Source organism: Leptonotus elevatus, chromosome 20 (assembly GCF_054856555.1).
Source record: "Leptonotus elevatus isolate MCC_2025b chromosome 20, RoL_Lele_1.0, whole genome shotgun sequence".
Lineage (NCBI taxonomy): Eukaryota > Metazoa > Chordata > Actinopteri > Syngnathiformes > Syngnathidae > Leptonotus > Leptonotus elevatus.
Window position 1 is genome coordinate 5719879 of NC_141258.1, and position 21070 is coordinate 5740948.

At 41.1% G+C, this 21070-nt stretch overlaps 2 protein-coding genes across 6 annotated transcripts in view; one reads left to right on the forward strand and one right to left on the reverse strand.

Moving 5' to 3' along the window:
• pigp (phosphatidylinositol glycan anchor biosynthesis, class P) overlaps positions 1–21070 on the reverse strand; it is a 58618-nt gene that overhangs the window by 21908 nt on the left and 15640 nt on the right. Inside the window, exon 5 of the mRNA XM_086064589.1 lies at positions 3152–3205. Within this exon, the coding sequence (XP_085920715.1) occupies positions 3152–3175 (24 nt within the window). The 5' untranslated portion in view covers positions 3176–3205. The remainder of the gene's footprint in view (positions 1–3151; positions 3206–21070) is intronic.
• Positions 1–21070, forward strand: part of LOC147156613 (voltage-gated potassium channel KCNC1-like) — a 44091-nt gene that overhangs the window by 12742 nt on the left and 10279 nt on the right. For 2 of the 5 annotated variants that reach the window (XM_086064585.1, XM_086064584.1), the window contains exons 3-5: positions 11566–12547; positions 14578–14772; positions 15545–15673. In XM_086064585.1, the coding sequence (XP_085920711.1) occupies positions 11566–12547; positions 14578–14772; positions 15545–15666 (1299 nt within the window). In that variant the 3' untranslated portion in view covers positions 15667–15673. Of the gene's footprint in view, positions 1–11565; positions 12548–14577; positions 14773–15544; positions 15674–16780; positions 16802–21070 lie in introns of all 5 variants that reach the window. The other 3 variants (XM_086064583.1, XM_086064586.1, XM_086064582.1) reach the window with 2 other exon arrangements.

Below are 21070 nucleotides of genomic sequence, written 5' to 3' on the forward strand. Positions count from 1 at the left end.
TCACTATGACATTTTTGGAGTACACATGGTAGTTTGATAGGGGTAAAGATTTTCAGGATCCCTTGGAAAAATGTGCCCCCCTGTAAGGAACCCTGAATCTAGGATTCTGGTGAAAAATCCGTTTCCACTTAGAGCAGGTGCATTGACTGCTACTCAACCAAACTTGAATTTGGGTCCATGTTGGCTTCAATGAATTATGCAGGCGGAATATGCAGGCTTATAGTGTAACTAAAGGATTTGAAGTGCTACAAACACACATTTATCCTCTTCCATTACAAAATACATATCACTTTTGACCATTTCAAACACCCGAGTGGACATCAATCCTTCTCAGTACACTCACCTTTACACATTGGCCCGTACTATGTAAGTGGAGCGGCCCATAAAGCATTCGACTGAGGGCCGGGTGTTTACGGCGCGCGGATAAATCAGTGCATTCGACACGCCTCCCCGTGTAACCCCTGAGGAGCGCCCTCACGCACGTATAGGTGCGCGCCCGTTTACCAACTCAAGTCTTTTAACCAACTCCCCAAATAATCCTTTTATTCGAGCCCTTCCCCCCCCTTTTCTCTTAATTATTCGCGACAAGTCAACTTGACATTTCAACAGGTAACCTGCTCCTGAGTAACAATAACCGGGCTCTTCATCATTCTTATTCTCTCACCGTGGAGTTACAAAGAAAGTGATAGATAGATACAGTTATAGCTAACTAGCGCAACAGCTATTTAGCTAGCTAAAACAATAAGTTAGAAAACATGATCAATTACTGCCTTGCATCATAATAAAAGATGATTTTGCTGAACCAAAATATGAGAAACAGTTCTCAAGTAATTTTTAGTTATGTTACATAGCCTCACCTTACAAGAGGCTAACATTTTTCGCCACCATCTTCCTCCTATGAATGCCGTAAGGACAACTTAGCTTGTAGCTAGTGTCGGACTCAACGGGTCGACCGCCACTTACCTTCCACAACTGGGTGGTTGTTTCTGAGTCCCGTGATTCGGGCTCACGCCATGCCGCTTGTCGCTCTCTGCTTTGTTCTCACAAGCTTCTACTACCTTCTCCCCCGCTAGCTGCTTTTTTTTTTTAGCCACTCGATCCAGCCTATGGTTCGGGCTAACTGCCACAAGCCGCTCTTGTTAGTTGTTATGGCTAACTCTGGCTCGCTCGCCAAGATGCTCGTTCGCTCACGCCAAATAATAATTGGTAAGTTTGGTCTCTGAGTTACTGTAGTCACTTCAGCTGCTTTCTAAGATATAGCGACATCTAGTGGTGAACTTTTTTTTTTTTTTTTTTTTTACACTTTACCATTAATAAATACTCACGTTTGATTTATAAAAAAAAAAATGCATGTAGGATATAATAAATTGTCCTATTTTGTCATGAAATTTAAAAACACACGCTGAATATTTGTCAATTTTGTACTAGGACAAGTAGCACAACATGGTTACAAATTGTTATTCAAGCAGAAGGCCTCCGATTGGGTGTGTTATTGCTTAGTACGTCGGAGGACATCAGTGTGTCAGTTCCTGTGCGGCCATCTGCTTTCTCTTGATTGTGCCTCCTGTCCAAGCGGACGGCAATGACTCACCATTTTGACCTGCATCCAATCTTGAGGTTTTCAGTCGCAAAGTCAGTCTTAACTCAACCTTTTTGGGAATAATTAATAAATAATTAAGTGCTTGCTCAGCACCTATGTATATGGATCGCTGAGAAACCAACAGGAAGTAGTTGGAAATACAAATAAATACTTCATTGTACTTGAGTAGATTTTCTTGTGTTAAGTGTTTTCCTGATGGATTTTTACCACTCCCATTACAAACTAAATGTCTGTACTTACTTCCTTGACACCAATTACAGTGGTACGTGGACTTACGATTGCGCCAAACTATGACTTTGATGAGTATTCGACGGAATAATCGATAGGAAAATCTATTCTGAAAAGATTTGTTCGTGACAGCCCTACTTGAAAAACAAATGTGCTACTCATGCGTTCTGCATTTGTGTTTTCGGTGGGCTATCAGACAGATTACAAAGACAGGACCAAAAAAAAAAAAAAAAAAAAAAAGCATTGTGAAGATGTCATAACCAAACTCTCCTGTTGTGTGTCGGACACGATGAAGGGTGCAGAGCGAGCGAGCGAGATGGAGCTAAAAAAGAAAAGGAGGGATTGGCTGAGAAAGAGGGGGGCTGCGTCGCAAGGACAAGTGCACATAATATGCTGCAGTAATATGTGCTGAATACAAAGCAGACGAGAGAGGGAAAGGACACATGCATCTCACTGTTACTATTTGTTCTCACGAATGTTTGACAGGACTGCAGTGCAAATGCAATGGTGGGGGTGGGGGTGGACGAGGGGGCTTGTGAATACTGCAGCGCTGATAAGAGTGTGACGTTATACACTGGTATGTGTGTGTGTGTGTGTGTGTGTGTGTGTGTGTGTGTGTGTGTGTGTGTGTGTGTGTGTGTGTGTGTGTGTGTGTGTGTGTGTGTGTGTGTGTGTGTGTGTGTGTGTGGGGGAGAGAGCTCGCCGATTCAGCCGTAGCGTGTCAAGGAGTTGAGTCATTCAGGGAATCTCTGAAACTGAAGTCTGCGTTGTTGGGATTTCAATGTAGCAGGTAGCAGCAAAAACATATTTTTGTTTTCTCATCAAATTTAGATATAGAGAGAGAGAGAGAGTGACGAATAAAGTTAAGCATTATTTTTTTACTTTATGAGACTCCCCATCCACCGTTACCATGGCAACCTGTGAAGCTCTGCATTCTATTTGCTAAGAGGCAGTGCTGGAAAATCATGGTGGCAGCACAAAATGTTCATTTTCGGCAGTTTCACATAGGAGTGTACTCATTTTTGTTGCCATTTTCTCTAACGCTTATCCTCATTAAAAGTCTGTGGGTGTGCTGGAGCCTATCCCATCTGATTTTGGGGAAGAGGCAGAGTCACCCTGGACTGGTGCGCCAACCAAAAGCAGATTAATGGCTATGTATTGAATCATGAGCGATTAGTAAATTAGCGATGTAGCAAATGGTCATTTCTTCACTGTTGTCACATTTACAGATAGAATACAGATATTTACGACAATAATGGTGGCCACACAAAATATTGATACTTTGGTCACAATTCAGGCATTTTCACTATGGGGTGTACTCACTTTTGTTGCCAATGGGTGAGACATCAATGGTTGTGTGTTGAGTAGCTGTCATTTCTTCGGTGTTGCCACATGAAAAGAAATACAAATACAGAATGTGAGTGATGTACTAACTTTTGATAGATACCGAATCTGCTAAATTATTTTCTTTTTTTTTTTTTAATGAAAGGGGGGGGGGATATCCATGTGGCCACGTGTTTTTTAATCTCATTCAGCACTGTGTTATACCGACATCAAATATCAATATTGTTGTCTATTTGTAGTTTTATTCACTTATTATCTGGCTGCATTGTGGGATTTTGAGTCCAAAACCAACTGTATGCGTAAGGCAAAGTGATCTTGGCTGACTGTGAAGATTAGCCAAAGGGGAAATACCAGTGCCAACACAATCTGTCAGCAATGTCATTCCTACAATCTAAGAGCAATCTAATTTGAGTTGAATGCGATAGTTATTGCTTGGGCAAATAGTCCCTTCAAGAAAACGGAGACATTTCCTTGGGTGAGAGGTGAAGTAGAACCCGGACTGGTTTTGCCAGTCAATAAGACGACTGACGACTTTTTTTAAATTAATGTTTGAATTGAATGTCCTGAGAATGGTTTTCAACTTCCCGGAACTCTCAATTGTACTATAGTTTAATTTAGGCTGGTTGTATTTTATGAACCTTACCAGTTCATACTCAATTTGGATACGTAAATGGCCAAAAGCTGTCATTCATAATTTAAAATATGGCGGTGAAATATGAATTCAGTGCACTTTTCTCAAGTTCACTGCTCGTCCACTCGGCACGCTACGTCCTCAAGGAGCCTGTCTTCCTTTTAAAATGTCCCCTGTCCTCTATTATTTTGTGGTCTCATCTTGATTTCAACATTAGTCTTGTAAATGTGTTATTCTTGGATAAAGAAGCCGATGATGATGATGATGATGATGATGATGTGAGGGAAGGCTATTTTGGTAACCCACTTTACACTTCCGCCGCAAGATGCGAGGCTACTTTGAAAGTGTCCGACTCAGTGAGCGATGCCGTCGTTTGCCCCTAAATAATCGAGGAATCAGAAAGTCCCGGTCTACCTCAAGCTGTCGGGGTGCTTTCTCCATTACACATCATTTAAATGTTCATTTTTCACACCGCTGTGTCGTCATTGTCATTTGATCTCTGCGCAGCATCATACACGGCAAAAACTCAAATCGAATCAAGATGAAATATTTTAAATCAAGGCAAAATATGCTTGGTATTTGTTAATACTTCACTTGCTCCCAACATTTCATTGCTTAATCCTTATCTAAAGGTATTATAAATTGTTATTGAGATTTTATTACTTGTTGTGAGTTTAGTTTAAAGGAATGTTAGCCTAATAGCATAGTTTCTTATGTCATATTTGAAATTTTTGGGAAAACAATATTTAATATCATTTTATTTTTTTACTAATTAATCGCAAAATTTTCCATAATTAATCGCATTTTTCAACTACTATTTTCTATCAAGCTGGTAATGGATATTTATTTTAGTAAAATTGTGGAATTAATGTAAAATTATCAAAAAAAAATGTATTTTCTGTTCTAACAGCTTTCTTTGATTCCTGAACACGATTCTTTCCCTGTAAAATAACTGTTGAACTAAATCATCAAAACGGAGTCATCTTTACAGAGTTTACATTATCTTTGAGTTTTCCAATTAGCCGTCGAGCAACTTTTTTAAAATTCAAAGTACGTTAAAGTCAGTATTTGTCTCTTTGCGCCAGTGATTCTCCTCTAAGCTCAGCTACCACAGAAAGTAAATACAATTGAGATCATTTTGTTATTTTTTCTTTTAACACTTCATAAAATGTAAATTAAAGTTAACACTTTAACTTTGACAGCCCCCCCCAAAAAAAACACAACAAATTCAACCTGCAAGAGTCCAGTTGCCACGATTAAACCTTTTTGGACTACCATGACCTGAATGACCGACAATCTATAAAGCCGTTCCATTTTTAGCAACCTAATACCATATGTATTTTTATTGATATTGTCGTAGCAAGTTAAAACTGTATTGTCAAATGTTCCTCATTTTTTCCTTTGTCATTTTGTCTTCAATGTGCATTTCTGTCAAGGTCACTCGTATTTGACATGTTGGGAGCGGCTCTTAATTTGGCTCTTGCACATGCAAACCGGTTCGGCATTGCAGCTGCATTAGACCACTATTTGGCTCAGTCCTGTCCTTGGTGCCTGAAAGCAGAGGCTAACGCAGCGGTTGCCATAGCGACCGAGAGCCAGGCAGGGGATGGGGATGAAGATGGGGTGTGTGTGTGTGTGTGCTGTGTGTAATACTGTAATGATAAAGCTCTTCTGGATAGTGCCGCAGTAAACACAGCACCACAAGGGTCCCGTTAAGGAAGAGCGCGGCGCGCAAATCAGCGGCGACCATCTCGACGTGGCTATATCGCGTACACCCTCAACGCCGCTTACCCCCCTTTTGTTGTCCTCTCTCGCATGACATCGGCGAGAAGCGCGCCATTGTCTGCGTTCTCCATCCCCCTTCTCCTCCGCTCTTTCACTTTCACCATCCAAACACAATCAACGCTCCATCAACTTCTCTCTCTCTCTCTTTTTCTCTCTGCGACTCTCAACCTTTTAAATTTATGTTGATGATCTCTCCGAATCTAATTTGAGAGTCTAGCGAGCGACGGAGACTCCATCGGGCCTTGAAGGTCATTCTGGCTGCAGGTGTCACACGCGTCGGGCTTTACTGTTGGGAATTGAGCACATTATAGGCTTCACCCCGCCTGTATTCTAGTGCACCACCGGATCGTATATTCACAGCAGCACATGCACACACTCATGATGCAGGGATGCTCGCAGCGAGGGGGGTGGCGGTGGTGGGGGTGGGGGGGGTGGGGATAAATAAGTATGACAGATTGCAACTCCTCCTTTTTATCGTCGTCCTCCAACTCTTTCTTTTGCCGCCGTCCCCTCAATGCGGCACTCGTGTGAGTGCGCGTGTGTGTGTCGGGCGACCGCTTGACCGTCGTTTGTCCGGCTGGCGTCCTGAGTTTTGACTTGTGTCGGTCACCTACGTGAGCCCGCAGCCATAAACACCTGCGTGCGCGTGGGTGGATGTCGTCTACTCACCGGCTGCTACATTTTGTACTTTGTAATCGCATCCTAGTCTAATTGTATTCAATTGGATTATTAGCTGGTTGGCAAGGAGTTTGGAGGTTGTTGAGCTGCCTGTGTTTCTAAAGTTTTGTCTGTTTAATGGTGTAGAAAAGTTCCTTGTTTATTGTGCGGATTACATTCCAAGCAGGCTCTCTTGCAATAGCGATCATATATTTGATTGTTTTTGTATTTTTTTTTATTATTAAAGTGTTTATTTCTTTTTCACTTTTTAAAGTCATTTAGCAAAAAGGCCTCATTTTACTTACTTAAAGCAACACTACGAAACTTTCAGTTTTAAATTGATTATGGCGCCACCATATGGACAAAGTCGGTAACGTTATGCCTGAAGGAAGACCACGTTTCTCATGAGGACAAGCGCATTGCGTCATTTTATAGCTCACGACATTCCAATTGACTTCCGTCTTTGTCACGAATGGGTAAAGGGGGAAGTGAGGTATGCCATAAAGCAGTCAGCACATTTGTAGTTTTTTGTGTCATCACCATCAACCATACTCAAAGTTGTTTAGTGCCAGTAAAAATGATACAGACCTCCTCAGGCCATGGCAAAGGTACCATTCAACTAGTTTTAAGTCGATTTTTCATCAGAAGAGTTATGAAAATATTCTATTAAAGTTGAAAAGTTCTTTAGTGCTACTTAAAGTTTTTATTAGTTTTAGTATTAGTTTTATGTGTTTGATCTTCCTTCTTCTATTAGGACATCAACAATATGGAAATAAATCAACTTAAAACAAACCCTAAAAGCTCATCTGTGATATTCATTGACAAGGAGGAAAATGGAGGGCATTTTTGCTAAAATTGTAGTTTGTTTTAGACGCATAGCGTGTAGTTTCATTTTTTTCAAGAGCATTTTTCATTCCGCTAACAAAAATGGCTTTTCAATTTTAGTTCTATGTTGTTAGTTTTCATTAACTATAGTAAACTTGATTTGGATAATATTTTAAAGCTTTATGCATAATACCAATACAAAATACTAGGAGTGAAACAAAAAACAATTTGAATCTGAAACTCTTTCTTTTTACGGATGTGAGTGCATCGAATCAAACAAAAAATAAATCGTTCCACTTCCTAATGTACCATCGTTGAATTGCATCGTACCCCCGTGTATCGAGATGCATATCGAACCTTTGTAAAAACCTCTTTGACACCAAAGAGCTCGTCAGCAGTCCTTACGCATGTCGTACCCAAAATTTGATTCAAGTACACACAGAGCAAGTATATCATAAAAGTAAGCAAATGCAACCTCAACAAAATACTTCTTACATAATACCATCAAGTGCTCATTCAAAACTCATGAACTGTTCACATTATATTTATAAATAGAAAAATCGGTGAAACTAATTTTGCTGTGGTTTTCTTTCCTAATTCATTCAAGCACTTTACATAAATTTAATAAACTACTGACTCAGCATTATGCTTTGCTACCTTGTTAAAATGAGATCAAAAACATTTCATTCTTCCAAATTGACTTTTTTTGTTCACTTTTGCTCATCAATTCCAACTAAACAAGCCCCATGAACAGTTCAGTCCTGAAGTTGGCGGCAGTGTCCATTTCCTAACTTTCTGCGACATCTTCAAACAACATCCATTTCAAAACATAAACAATAATGCAGCATCCAGTGATTTTAATTGTCCGCCTCCGCTCTGTGAGAAAATAACTTGAAGCCACTATTTGCCCTCCCCTGGCCGACTTTCCTTTTACATCGCCATCCTTTGCTTTCACCAAGTGAAGCTTTTTTGGCTCCATTTCCTCACCGCGCTCACATTTTTATACTGCATTTTTGTCCCCGTCAACTTTCTCCTTCATGCATCTCCACGCGAGCGTCGTCTGGTCTCCCTCCCACCTGTCCGCCCCCTCCTGTGCTTCCACCTGCGTAGCCCACATAGAAGACGCTACTGTAGCCTTGCCACTATGTTCTCTTTTGTGTGTTACTGTAGCTTGGCCACCGCTTTTCTCCTTTGTGCGCGCGTTGAGGCCGCTCTCCTGAGAATTCAGTTGGGATTTGGTACAAAAAGTAATGCTCTGTAATTAGCAGAAAGCTGTGTTATTTTGGGCGTTACTTGAAAAGGCTTTGTTTTATTTTACTGTATATTAATAGCATTTGTGGCGGTGGGGTCCGAGTGTGTTGCAGCAAGAGCTTTTGCAGATGCGCTAATGCACACATTGCAGTTCAACTGATTCACTTTTGGTTGTAATTTTGTACTCAAACAAACTAAGAGAGTAAATTATCCAATTTCACTTAGTTGTCTGCCTGTGATGTTTAGTGACAGACAGTGCTTGACATTTTCACGTAGGGGTGTACTCACTTTTGTTGGCAACAACTACTGATTACTTTATATTGGAGCAAAGTGTTCAGCCATCAAAAGGTATAATATCTAGAAAAATGTGACATGTATTTTTGTGAAATAGAATAAAATAAACGTATAAGTCACGCGGATTCCTTGCATCTCCTACATAACCACTTAAGAAGAAATAAATAAGTAAACACCATCTTGCTTGACTTTCCAAATACAGCACTTTTAAAGTTGGTACTATACTCTATTGTGATCATATTCACATCAACATGTTCAATCACTAATTTAATACGCTGAAAAAGTATACGCTCACTCCAACTCCCAACCAAACAAAGAGCATCATTATAATCTTCCTCAACTTTTGTTCAAAGGTCATCCAATAACTAAAACTGTGAACTGACTAAGCAGTCCGTCCATTTTTAACAAAACAGACTTACGCAAATGTATCTAACCTAACCATTTTCCACTTGTTATTGTCTAGGGGAAAAAAATCCAGACTTTCAATCTTGAGGTGACATAATGCTGCACGGCGAGTTTTACCATTTTTCACAGAAAGTTATTTTCAACACTTTAAAATTTATGAAATAATGTTTAAAAACAACAACAACAATGTTGGCACAGAGCAATAATGTCAATTTGTGTGTGTGTGTGTGTGGGGACCAATGAAGTGAATTTCATTAAATTGACCATATTTGGGCATATGGCACCCCAAACTAAGGAACTGACACTAAAAGTTACAAACGTAAAAAGGACTGACGTATGTGCTATTTGTGCCAAGATGACACCTGGCTGTACATCTTACATCATACACGTCATCATAAGAAATAACAGTATAGCACTTCAGGGTCTTTCTTCTTTTCCTTCTGCTTGGCCTTATTTGTACGTATGAAATTCCCAGCCAATGAGGACGCGTAATGAGCAGGTCCCGCTGGTGCTATCCTGCTTCCCCGAGACACACACCGGCATGGGGGTAGTGGTAGGAGGAGGGTGATTGAGAAGCTGTGTGTGTGTGTGTGTGTGTGTGTGTGTGTGTGTGTGTTTGGGCGATAGAGGGGGGAGAGCACTGCAGCAATCTGAGAAAGTAGGTCAGACATAGCAGAGGAGAAAAGAGGTACAGGAAAGAGATGGAGAGGGAAAAGGAAGTGGAATTCTTTGGGTTACAAAAGTGGAGTATTGTGGTGTACTTGAACTAATGCGTGCATGAATGCGGCCTTTAACTGCCACGTTAATGGGCTCCTGCATCTGCACCTGCAGGCCATGTTTACTGGACATTGGCCGACTCTCCTGCAGGGGCACCTCTTTTTGGACGAACGTTAGCTCATGCGTTCGTTAAATAAACGAGTCTATAAGATTTCCAATGAACAAAATGAAATAGCTTATGTCTCTTTTAAGAAAGTTTGTTCTGGATATGTCAAAAATACACAGTGGCACGCACAATACACTAAGGGCACTCAGGCTCCTTATATATGGGCTCCACTCAAGTATGAATTACCTTTCTCTTTTTGCTCTTTGGGCCATGTCTGTGTTTTATTATTTATTTGATGAAGCACAAAGTATACTGCATCTATAAATACACACTGCGGCCCACTGGAACGGACTGCACCAGGGAAAGATTGCGCGGTAACTACTCACACAATGGAATTGATTCATTGACAATTGCTTCGGTACATATAGAAAGTGTACTCGCAGTTTACACAGAAAATTGCCTTCAATGAGTAATGGGAGAAGTCTCCATGCTTGGAAAATAAACTCTCGAGGAGGGAAGAGATCTTTATAGGGGTTCAACTGTGCTAATGAAATACTTTTTTTTTGTTGACTTTATTAAAAGTGCTACTTTAAATGTGTTTTTAACTTTTTACTTATTAATTACATGAAAAATATCTTTAAGCATATGGAAAGATTTAGGAGCGATTCTACCTCTATTTTGCTCTTTTAATTCCATTTCACACACTCCCCCTGGACCATAACACAGGCAACACCTGCGATCTAATTAAATTGAAGTCCAAAGATTTGGCTTATCTCCTGGACAAGTTTAGTGCTTTTATGCACATGTCAAGTGAACTGAGATGTCTCACTTTCTTGAGGGTAGAAAGTGTGTAATATAAACTGACAAATCGGGTGGGGGGGGGGTTTGGGGGGTCCTAATGATTGTATCATGATATGCAGGAATTTCTGCGTTATTCACTGAAAATTTCACCTAAACGTAACCATGTTCGTCGAATCGGCAGGTAGAGGATGACGGGGAGTGTTTGTGGTCTGACGAGACCCAAACACCACATTTTTGGTTGACTTTTCCCAATAATAGATTTTAACTAAAGGACAAAAAAAACAACAACAACCCTGCTACGACAAAGAGACATCCTCATCATGGAGGATCCAAGATGAACAATAAGAAGAAAGAAACACAGCTTATTAGGAAAGTAGCAATGGATGTTTACGAATGAAGTCTAAGTGACACATTTTGACACTTTTTAGGGAAAAGCCGAAAGGAAAAGAAGATGATGTTTGGGAGAGGCTAAATTTAGCCTTGCTTGTAGGTGATAATTTCGGAGAGTCTTCACCACATGTATGTTTTTGTTCTGCTGAAATGCATTATTATTAAGTGATTTATTTTTAAGGCTAATGTCGCAAAAGAGATTGAAATAATATTAGTATTATAAAGTGTTTTAGCGTAATAGTTTGTGGTATATTTATGGTTTAGACTATTTTGACTGAAATTGGGTTCAAAGTGCCTTCGGGCTCGCATTGCAAACCTGTTCTGCGGGTTCTTATTCCAACACAGTCTTGATCAAAACACCGTTTTTAGGCTAGTTGGGACACACAACGTGTCGTTACAAAGAAAATGTTTGACTTGACTTCTGCTTTAATCGTCATTTTCATAAATTTCAATATGGATTGCGTGTTTTTCTTTCTCTAGTTGGGACTTGCAAGTAATCTCTTGCTCTTTCTCTTGTTTGTCCCCTCCCAGTATGTGGCGTTTGGCTCCCTATTCTTCATCCTCATCTCCATCTCCACTTTCTGCATGGAGACGCATGAGGCCTTCAACACCATCCTCAACAAGACGGAGAACGTGACGGTGGGCAACCAGACGCGCGAGGAGATCGTCTACGAGGTGGTGACGGACAGCTGGCTGACGTACGTGGAGGGCGTGTGCGTCATCTGGTTCACCATCGAGGTCCTCCTGCGAGTCATCTTCTGCCCCGACAAGGTCGAGTTCTTCAAAAGTACCCTCAACATCATCGACTTTGTTGCCATCCTGCCCTTCTATCTGGAGGTGGGCTTGAGCGGGCTCTCCTCCAAAGCTGCCAAGGATGTGCTGGGATTCCTCCGCGTCGTGCGATTCGTCCGCATACTCCGAATCTTCAAGCTGACGCGCCACTTTGTGGGTCTGCGAGTCCTCGGCCACACCCTCCGCGCTAGCACCAATGAATTTCTCCTGCTCATCATCTTCTTGGCACTCGGCGTCCTCATCTTTGCCACAATGATTTACTACGCGGAGAGGATCGGCGCCCACCCGGACGACCCGGCGGCGAACGCCCACACCAACTTCAAGAACATCCCCATCGGTTTCTGGTGGGCCGTGGTGACCATGACCACACTTGGCTATGGAGATATGTACCCGGTGACGTGGTCGGGGATGCTGGTGGGGGCGCTGTGTGCCTTGGCCGGCGTGCTGACCATCGCTATGCCCGTTCCCGTCATCGTCAACAACTTCGGCATGTACTACTCGCTGGCCATGGCCAAACAAAAGTTGCCCAAAAAGAAGAACAAACACATTCCCAGGGCGCCTCAGCCGGGGTCCCCCAACTACTGCAAGCCGGACGCTCTGGCCATGGCTACTGCTTCACCGCAAAGGCTCTTGGGAAATGTCCTAGGTGGAGTGATGGGCTCTGGAGGCCTCGGGGGTGACTGCCCTCTCGCCCAGGAAGAAATTATAGAGATCAACAGAGGTGAGCTGTTTCTTTTTTTCTTCTTTAAGAATTAACTTCTCGGAAAGTTCTTCCGGTTTGCGGTTTTCAAGCACAGCTGACGAGATTAACAGGATGACGGGGTTAGAACAGAGGTGGCTCATCTGTCCGTTTTTAAGATCGACCCTTAAGCACAAACATTTAAATTCTGTAGAGTAATTTTGACTATTTAGAGTGGGACCAAATAGACTCAGTTTTAGAGTAATATTTACACTTGGAAGAGAGTAAAATAAAGAATTGGAAAAAAATAACTCACTCAAGGGTTGAGGAACAAACTCACGACCCTCAGCTTGGGAGACAGCCAATCTACCCCCTGAGCCAAGCAGTTCCTGCTGTGTGTTAGTATATCACTCGTGTCAGATGTAAACTTTCTAACTCCAAGAGCTAAAACTATGTTTTTGGTCTTTTGGTGATAAGCAAACAGCAGGTGGAGCATAGCTCAGATGGTAGTGTGGCAGCCTCCCAAGCTGAAGGTTGTGAGTTCGTTCCTCAACCCTTGAGTGAGTTTCCACCCCGCCCCCCCCAATTCTTTATTTTACTCTCTTCCCAGTGTAATTATTAGCCTACTCTAAAACGGAGTCTATTTGGTCCCACTCTAAAGAGAGTCCAAATTATTCTACAGGATTTAATGTGCATTCTTGTCACAATGTCACCAGAGTTGGTGGTCCAATATCAAGAAGTGATGCATAGTAGATTCTGGATCCACCCTGGAGAAATCACCAGGCCCATCAGAACTCATGTGTAATTTATTATCAACTGGGTAGGTCCACGCTTGCCTTCAGGCACCCATCTGCCAGCCAGGAACAAACAAACGCTATGTAATGGTTGGTGGGAGTGAAGTCAATTATCTATTAAGACAGCTTAATGCCTTTCAAATTGCGCTGACTTCGCATTTTTTCTCTGTGGTTTCACCAATAAAACCAGGAAGGGAGGCAATTTGGATCTTTGATTGCCTTTTACATGTCGGTGCGCCTTTAATGCATCACGTTGGTCATCAGAGAGCGGAAAAATATTGCCCTCGTCAGCCGTTTTATGACATTTTGTCTGCTTTGCTTTTCTGTGCATCATCAAAAATCTTGTTTCCTGATTCAGGAGCTATTTAGACAGGATATCGGGATTTGACTGCATTTGACTAATTACTAGGTCCTCCCTACTGTTCTGTAGACTAATACAGTTTTTAGCCACAAAATGTGTTGAATTTGCAAACTGACAAACAAACAAACAAACAAATCAAAATAAGCTAAATAAATGTAGAAATTGGCGGTCCAGGTGAGGACAGTTTCTCCTTGTACAAGATTCCACAGGATTTTTAAAACATCCTTACGTTGTCATATATTGTCATATATTGTTGCTTGAAATTTAAACATCATTCATAATTACCTCAATCACTTACAACTGAAATCCTCACACATACTGAAACGCTCTCACGGGGACGTATGACACGTGTTTCACTAGTGTGAATAAGAGTGGTGAGTGCTGGTGAGTGTGAAATTCCGTACTGTGTAAGTGTTTACGTAGTGTGTGAGAGATGTAGTAGTGTGAATGAGAGTACGCCTATTTCAGTAGTGTGTAGGAGGATTTCAGTTGTATTTGAGAGTGTTGCAGTTATGTGCATTAGAGCGAGAGCCTTTCAGTTGTGTGAGAGTGTTTCCTTAGTGTGTGTGTGTGTGAGAGTTTTTCAGTAGTGTGTGAGAACATTTCAGTCGTGGTACTGAGAGTGTTATTGTTTATATGATATGGTTTGTAGTGTGTTTATGTGTTTCAGTTTTTGTGTGAGCATTTCAATGGTGTATGAGAGTGTCTCAGTTGAGTGTGAGAGCGTTGCAATAGTTGCGTGGGAGCATTTCAGTTGTGCACATGAGAGCGTTTCATTAGTGTGTAGAGCGAGAGCCTTTCATTTGTGTGCCTGTAATAATCTTGACTGCATTGTATCGTTAACGGTGTAAAAAATGCAGTCGTACTGGAAAATGTAGCATATCCATTTTGTGCCCACACTTCCCTTCCCTGTGCAGATTCCAAGCAGAACGGTGACGCAGCCTCGGCCGCGCTGGCCAACGAAGACTGCCCGACCATCGACCAGGTGCTCAGCCCTGACGAGAGGAGCCCCATCGGGCGGGGTCCCACCCGGGAACGCTACCAGCAGGACCGGGCCTGCTTCCTGCTAAACACCAGGGAATTCCGAGCCACGGATGGCAATGTGCGGAAAGGTACGTCTGGCATCCGGAAACCACTGACGCAAACATGTTGTGTGTACATTCAGTCAACATTTGGCAGGGATGCTTTAGACAGGAAAGCGCACACTAAGTGGAAGATCCGATCACAGACTCACATGCACACTCAGCTCTTGTGCTCTGCTCTTGTTTGTTAGCGCCTCTTTACATCAATGTTGTCCGTGTGTCGTCACCGCTTGGTTTGATTATTCATGTCTGATCGCGAAGGTTTCTGTGCGTCCTTGATTTTGTTGTTTTTGCTTCTTGTTTGACTTGCTCCATCTGTCCATAGTGTCCGTGCGTTTGGTTGTATGTACTGTGGCATCCATCCATGCTCATAAACAGTCTTTCTCTGTCTTCTGGACTCAGACAGTTGACCATGCATTAATTTACTTCTCGTCACTTCTGTTTCTCTCCCTCTCTCTCTCTCTCTCTCTCTCCCCCCCCTTATTTTGTCATTTTACCCTACCTTATCCTTTCCCCTCATTGCCCTTCCTCCTTCCCTTCCCTTCCCTTCCCTGGGATAAATCCATGCCCCACATATTCCATCCCCTTTTCTCCTTTGTGCCACATCAACCCCCCTCCCCTCCCCCCCACACACTTTTAATTTCGACCATCATCTTTGTGCTCATGACAACCTAACACCTTCACCCATCCATCCACCCGCCACTCATCGCAATCAAACCACCGCTGCCGCCAACCTGCACCCGAACACTCCCTCGCACTCCCTCCAAACTTTTCAACACCCCCCTTGTTGACAACAAACTAGAGGCAGCAGCCCTGGCACCCAGCCCAGACTCCCCTCTGACTGAGGATTGGTATAAGATGGAAGGGTCTCTGTTACAGCAGGACCTCAATGCAAACTCCACCTCCTCCTGGATCAAACCATAGACCAGAGGTAACAATACAAAATCAAACAAATCGATCAATCAATACAAAAGTCAAAGAGCCCTAAGCTACAGGTTCGGCTTCAAGTGTCCATTCAACCCCATCTGGCTCTCCATCATGTAGCATGCTATTGCAGTGATGTCAACTATAGCAGCAGCACAGCACCACTTGCATACAACACACACCTGCAATCACACGTGCACACATTGGTTTTGTCCGTGAATTCACTCATGAGACGTCCCCCGTGTCCTTAAATGTGCAGGTTCTTGAGCTGAGGTTAGGGCGCACTCCGGTCGATTAGTTGCCTTGAATTGTTCACCATATCGAACCTAACCTCAGCCCAATCTCATGGCTGGTTTGCTCTCCTTGTGAACTACACCGATACAGTACACATCCATTGTTTGTTTGTTTTCCATAACAGAGCACAGTTTTGGTATCACATGTGTGTCTATGCAATGCATGGGCGTAGTTGGCAGAGGGGACGGGGGGCATGTCCCTCCAACTTTCTGAATACAGTGATTCAAAACAGAACATAGGGAAGGATTTTGATGTCCTGAATGCTTAGCTTTCATGGAGGGTTAAGCAAATGTTGTTTTTTGTTTTCTTTTATTTTTTGTCAATAAGCTTGCACGCAAGAACGTTATACCATGGTACCATCTTGACATACAAGTAACTTTACTTGGCTTATTTTTGTTGCCTTGAGTTTCAAGTAAAATATTAAAATTCCGAGCATTAAATGGTGGCTCCCAGTCGGATTTATTTAGCCAAACCACATTAACTTTAACTTAAAAAAGCCTGCTAGCTTAATGCTAACACTTAACTCAGCCACAGTTTGACAGTTATGGTTCTTTGGCCAGTATGGAGAGAGGGTCAGTTAAATATTAAATGATGAAAAATTAGCTCCTAAAAGTTTGTTTGTGCCCCCCCTCCTCCCCTTCTGAAACGATAGTTACGCCCCTGCACTCATTAGAGCAATAGCACAAACCCCCCAAGTTGTCCTGTGTCTGGAAAGAAAAAAGAAAAAGGAAAACATACTCTTGAAGAAATGGGAAATAGCGGTTCACATTGTTGTCGTCTGACGTGCCTCTGTTGTTGTTGTTGTTGTCTCTCCCTTCAGGTTGTGTCATATCACGCGTGTGTATGTGGGCTTCCTACACGTTACACACACACACACACACACACACACACACACACACACACACACACACACACACACACACACACACACACACACACACACACACACACACACACACACACACACACACACACACACACACACACACACACACACTGTCTCAATGCCGTCTGAGTGTTGTGTTCGTGTTGTCGTGTGTGGCTTACTTTTGGTTCTTAAGCCTATTTTTCCCCCGACAATGTGTTTCGCGATGTGACTCCCCTCCCCCCACGGGCCTCAGCCTCAGGAAAAACACACTGCAACTTTGCAATATTTGTGCCTTAAAAACAAACAAGTTATTTGTGTGCATAGTTGCAAAATTTAGTCCAAAAATGTATTTATTTAGAACAAACGTTTACATAGAACGTACAGTATAGAGACAAAAGTATTGGGACACCTGGCATTAGGTCACTACTAGTTTTCTTGTTTTGACCCCCCAAGAGCTTTCATTTTGACAAACACTAATGTAAAGGTAATATATATATATATATATATATACAGTGGACATCTTAAGATTGTACGGGAATTAAAAAATGAAAATATGGCATTGTTTACTCCATTTCCTTCCCCTGAGACTTTCTGCAACATTCCAGAACTCTTGATTCCTTAATTAACTGATCAAGTGTGCCCAAGGACCTTTGTCCATACAATGTACGATTGATTAGTCTTTCCAAGTGCATTCTGTTGTTCAAAAGTATAATTTTTCCAAGGCCCAAGGTCACTGGGGTAAGGGGGAGACATTAAGGTCAAAAGGGATAGTACTTCTGCAAACGACGCCACGCTGACGACAAGCTAAATGCATTCAGTGTAAGACCTCAGCTTTGTGCTTTATGACCTCCATCAATCAGGTTCCTGCCGTCATCATCATCATCATCATCATGTAGAAGATCGAACACGGTGTCGCTGGCGCTTAATGCTTCGGAAATACTATTCCCGAGACCGTGCGACTGAGCTTTCAGTGCCAAGTGTAGCCCAAAGCTTCATAACTCTTTGCTTCCTGTGCTGCCAGCTTGAAAGAAATGCGATGAAATACAGCTTAAAGCTACACTTGGTAACTGAAAGACTTTGCACAATACAGTCCAAGAGTAGAAACGCAGGCAGGTAGAAAAAAAAGAAAAAGAAAAAAAAAGTGGCAACAAGGTAAGCAGTAGGTCGCAGACAATGCTACACGTTTGGATGATTCTTCTGTAAAAATAAAAAAATTAACACATGAGCGCAAATAAATCCCTCTTTAAAGCAAATCAGGATTTGATAACACTAAATTTGAAAACAATTTTTTGTCTTCGTTGAGTAAAAACAAAACAAAAGTACAGTACAGTGAACCCTGCTTGAGAATGACTATTATTTTTAACAACCACACAAGTCCTCCGCTAGCTTAATGCTAACACACAATGGACAGGCTAATGATTAGCATCGATTGACGTTATTATGTTTTTATCAAGTAAAATATTATACAGTACTATTTTTCCTTAATAAAAAAAACAAACACTTTCCAAACATTCTTGTGAGCTTTAATTTTTTTTTTTTTTTTTATTCAACTCTAAATTTGTGAATGCCAAACCACGGCTATGCGAGGGTTCACTGTAAATGCAATCGAAAAAATTCTACGAGGAGTCTTCCTGTTTTTAAAGAGGGATTCCAAGTTATTCTTATGTGCTGCAGGTATGATTTATTTCCTAGATAAACGCTTCAGGTGTCTTTGCCAAGTTCTTTTGGAAAGCTTTACATGTTCCTTCAATTTTGATTGTGTGCCATCTGGCTTCCTGTGCAATACAGTATATGCATGGCTAACTTTATACAGTGGGCTACTGGAGACCTTCTACAACAAGGAGCTCCATCTCGTTAATTCTCTCTCTGTGCAGTCTATGTCATTTTATCTTCTATTTGCTTTTTTAAAATGTTTATTTAAATTTTGTGTACAAGTTGTGTGTAACTTAATTTTGTTTTTGTGTGTGTGTGTTTTTTTTACCGTGGTTGTTGTATGGTGTTTTATTTGTAGTTTTTTTTTTTAAATGTGTTTCTTGTAGGTTTTTACAGGTCTAAGTTATATTTATTTTTGGTGTTATTTACTGTCTGGTTGAACTCTTGAGTTTTGTGCAGACACTTTTTGTGTCCTTATTTGAGTTTTAGCACCACTTGAGCACCATTTTTTCTCTCTCCCAGTAATCCTGTATATGACGGTATTAAATAACTCCACTTTGATATGTTCTATATTACAGTCTATTTTTACCAGTTAGCCAGCCAATACTATATATAGATTTTTACGTTGTTTTCTTTAAGACCCATGTTGTTATTGGTCTCTGTAGTATCTAGTCTCGGTAAATTATAAATCATGGTTTCAATAGTGGTTCATGTTAACAGTCACCAACCAAATGCAGTATTTTTTATTTAAAGTGTAAATGATACATATTTTAAAGTGATAACACTTGTCTCCATTGTCATATCACCTCATCATGACAAACTGCAAATATTACTTTTTCTGAGCCAGATTTAGTTGATTTCAACAATAATTAGCAATATGCTAAATAAAAGTAGCGTCGATTCAATCTTCAATCTGTGTGTGACCCAATACAATAATTTTGTGACAGTAATGTTCAGTTTTGATTGACACGTGTAAAAAGTAAACAACATACTGTAGCAGTGTAGCTTATATGCTATTCTACTACATTATATGATTATTTTATGATTTTGTGTCCACAATCTCTGTGTGCTTCAGTACAAATGTTACTGTTAATGTAAATAAAGTTTGAACAAGCAGAGCTATATTACAATGTAGGGAGTAAAAGTAAAAAGTAATTTGAAAAACAAACGCTCAAGTCATGTACAGATACTATTCCTGAAAATTCAACCCAAGTACAATTACAAAGCACATCTCACCAATCCAACCAATTTATTATGACAAATCTTTCATTTTAACGTATTGGTCCACCTACTGTACTACAAAATGTATTTTTTTTTAAATCAGGTACTTTTCAATGCAAGTCATCCAGCTACTGTAACCCTATATGATGAACTTTCAATATGACCTCTAGGGCAGCGTCAACAACTGAACCATGCTTTGTCAGCAGAGTATTGAATTGCAGGTGAGGCGTGCCAAATAAACCGGTCTCATTTCCTGCTCTGGATTATACCCAATGACTGTGATTGTGGGCACGGTTAAATCAATTGCTTTAATTATTGGTAACAGGAGTTGCACCATCTTTAAAAGGCAATTGATTTGGTGTAAGAATGATATAGCTTGTGGCCCTCGCTGCAGTAGACTTAAACAGCAAGCACATACTTACATACATACATACTAAATTATAGGACTTTATTGGGTGCAGAATAGGCAATCTTGTAAATGCCTGGGGAAAAAAAGTCATACACAGAGTAGCCATTGTAATAGAAATGCAGTCAAGTAAATGAACGTGCTGCTGTGCTGTTTTAGGACATTTGTATCATTTCTTTTAGAACTACTGGATTATTATAATTTTTTTTTTTGCATATGAGTCTGGTCAGATTATTTGCAGTGTTTCCCTCTCTTTTGTTCCTCTGTGTGCTCCCTCCTCCATCAGCTTCACCTTCCGTGATTAACGCTCATTCTTCCATCCCATCTCCAGGCCGCCACTGCAGTGCAAGTGTATCTTAAAAGTCTGACTGTAGGTAGGTACGTGCACTCCCCTCCTTAGTGTAAAGTGCAGTGTGACTGTGGGTTGAGCCGTCACGTCGTTAATGAGCCACATGCGACTATTTCCCCTGATAAAGAAGCCCAAAGTACCGAAGTGTTGACGTTTCTGAGTAAATACACTCGTAACCATGGTGATGGGTTGACTGTGACAGACTGCAGTGGCTGAGTAACACGATGAGCACTTTTGTTGTCTTCTTTTCTGGTCACTAACCAATACCGTTATACATACATAAAAACATTGAAGGACCATCTTTGAGTCCTAATTTACACTGGGAAACTACGATTCAATACTGTAATTATTTATGTATGTATATGTAAAAACACTCACAACCTCATTCTTCATCTATTTCATGTTTCGCATATGACTCCTCATTGATTCACACTTGACAAGTGTTTCAAATTCAACATCATAATTGGAACGCATACAGAATAATGCAATTCCTTAAATTAAACCTGAGCTAAATTAACCTTCGAACCTTTCAGTTTAATTTTAAACTGTTGAACCAGCTGCACACCTTCAAAAAAGAAGAAGCATAAAATAGAAAACTCTGGTAGATATTTTA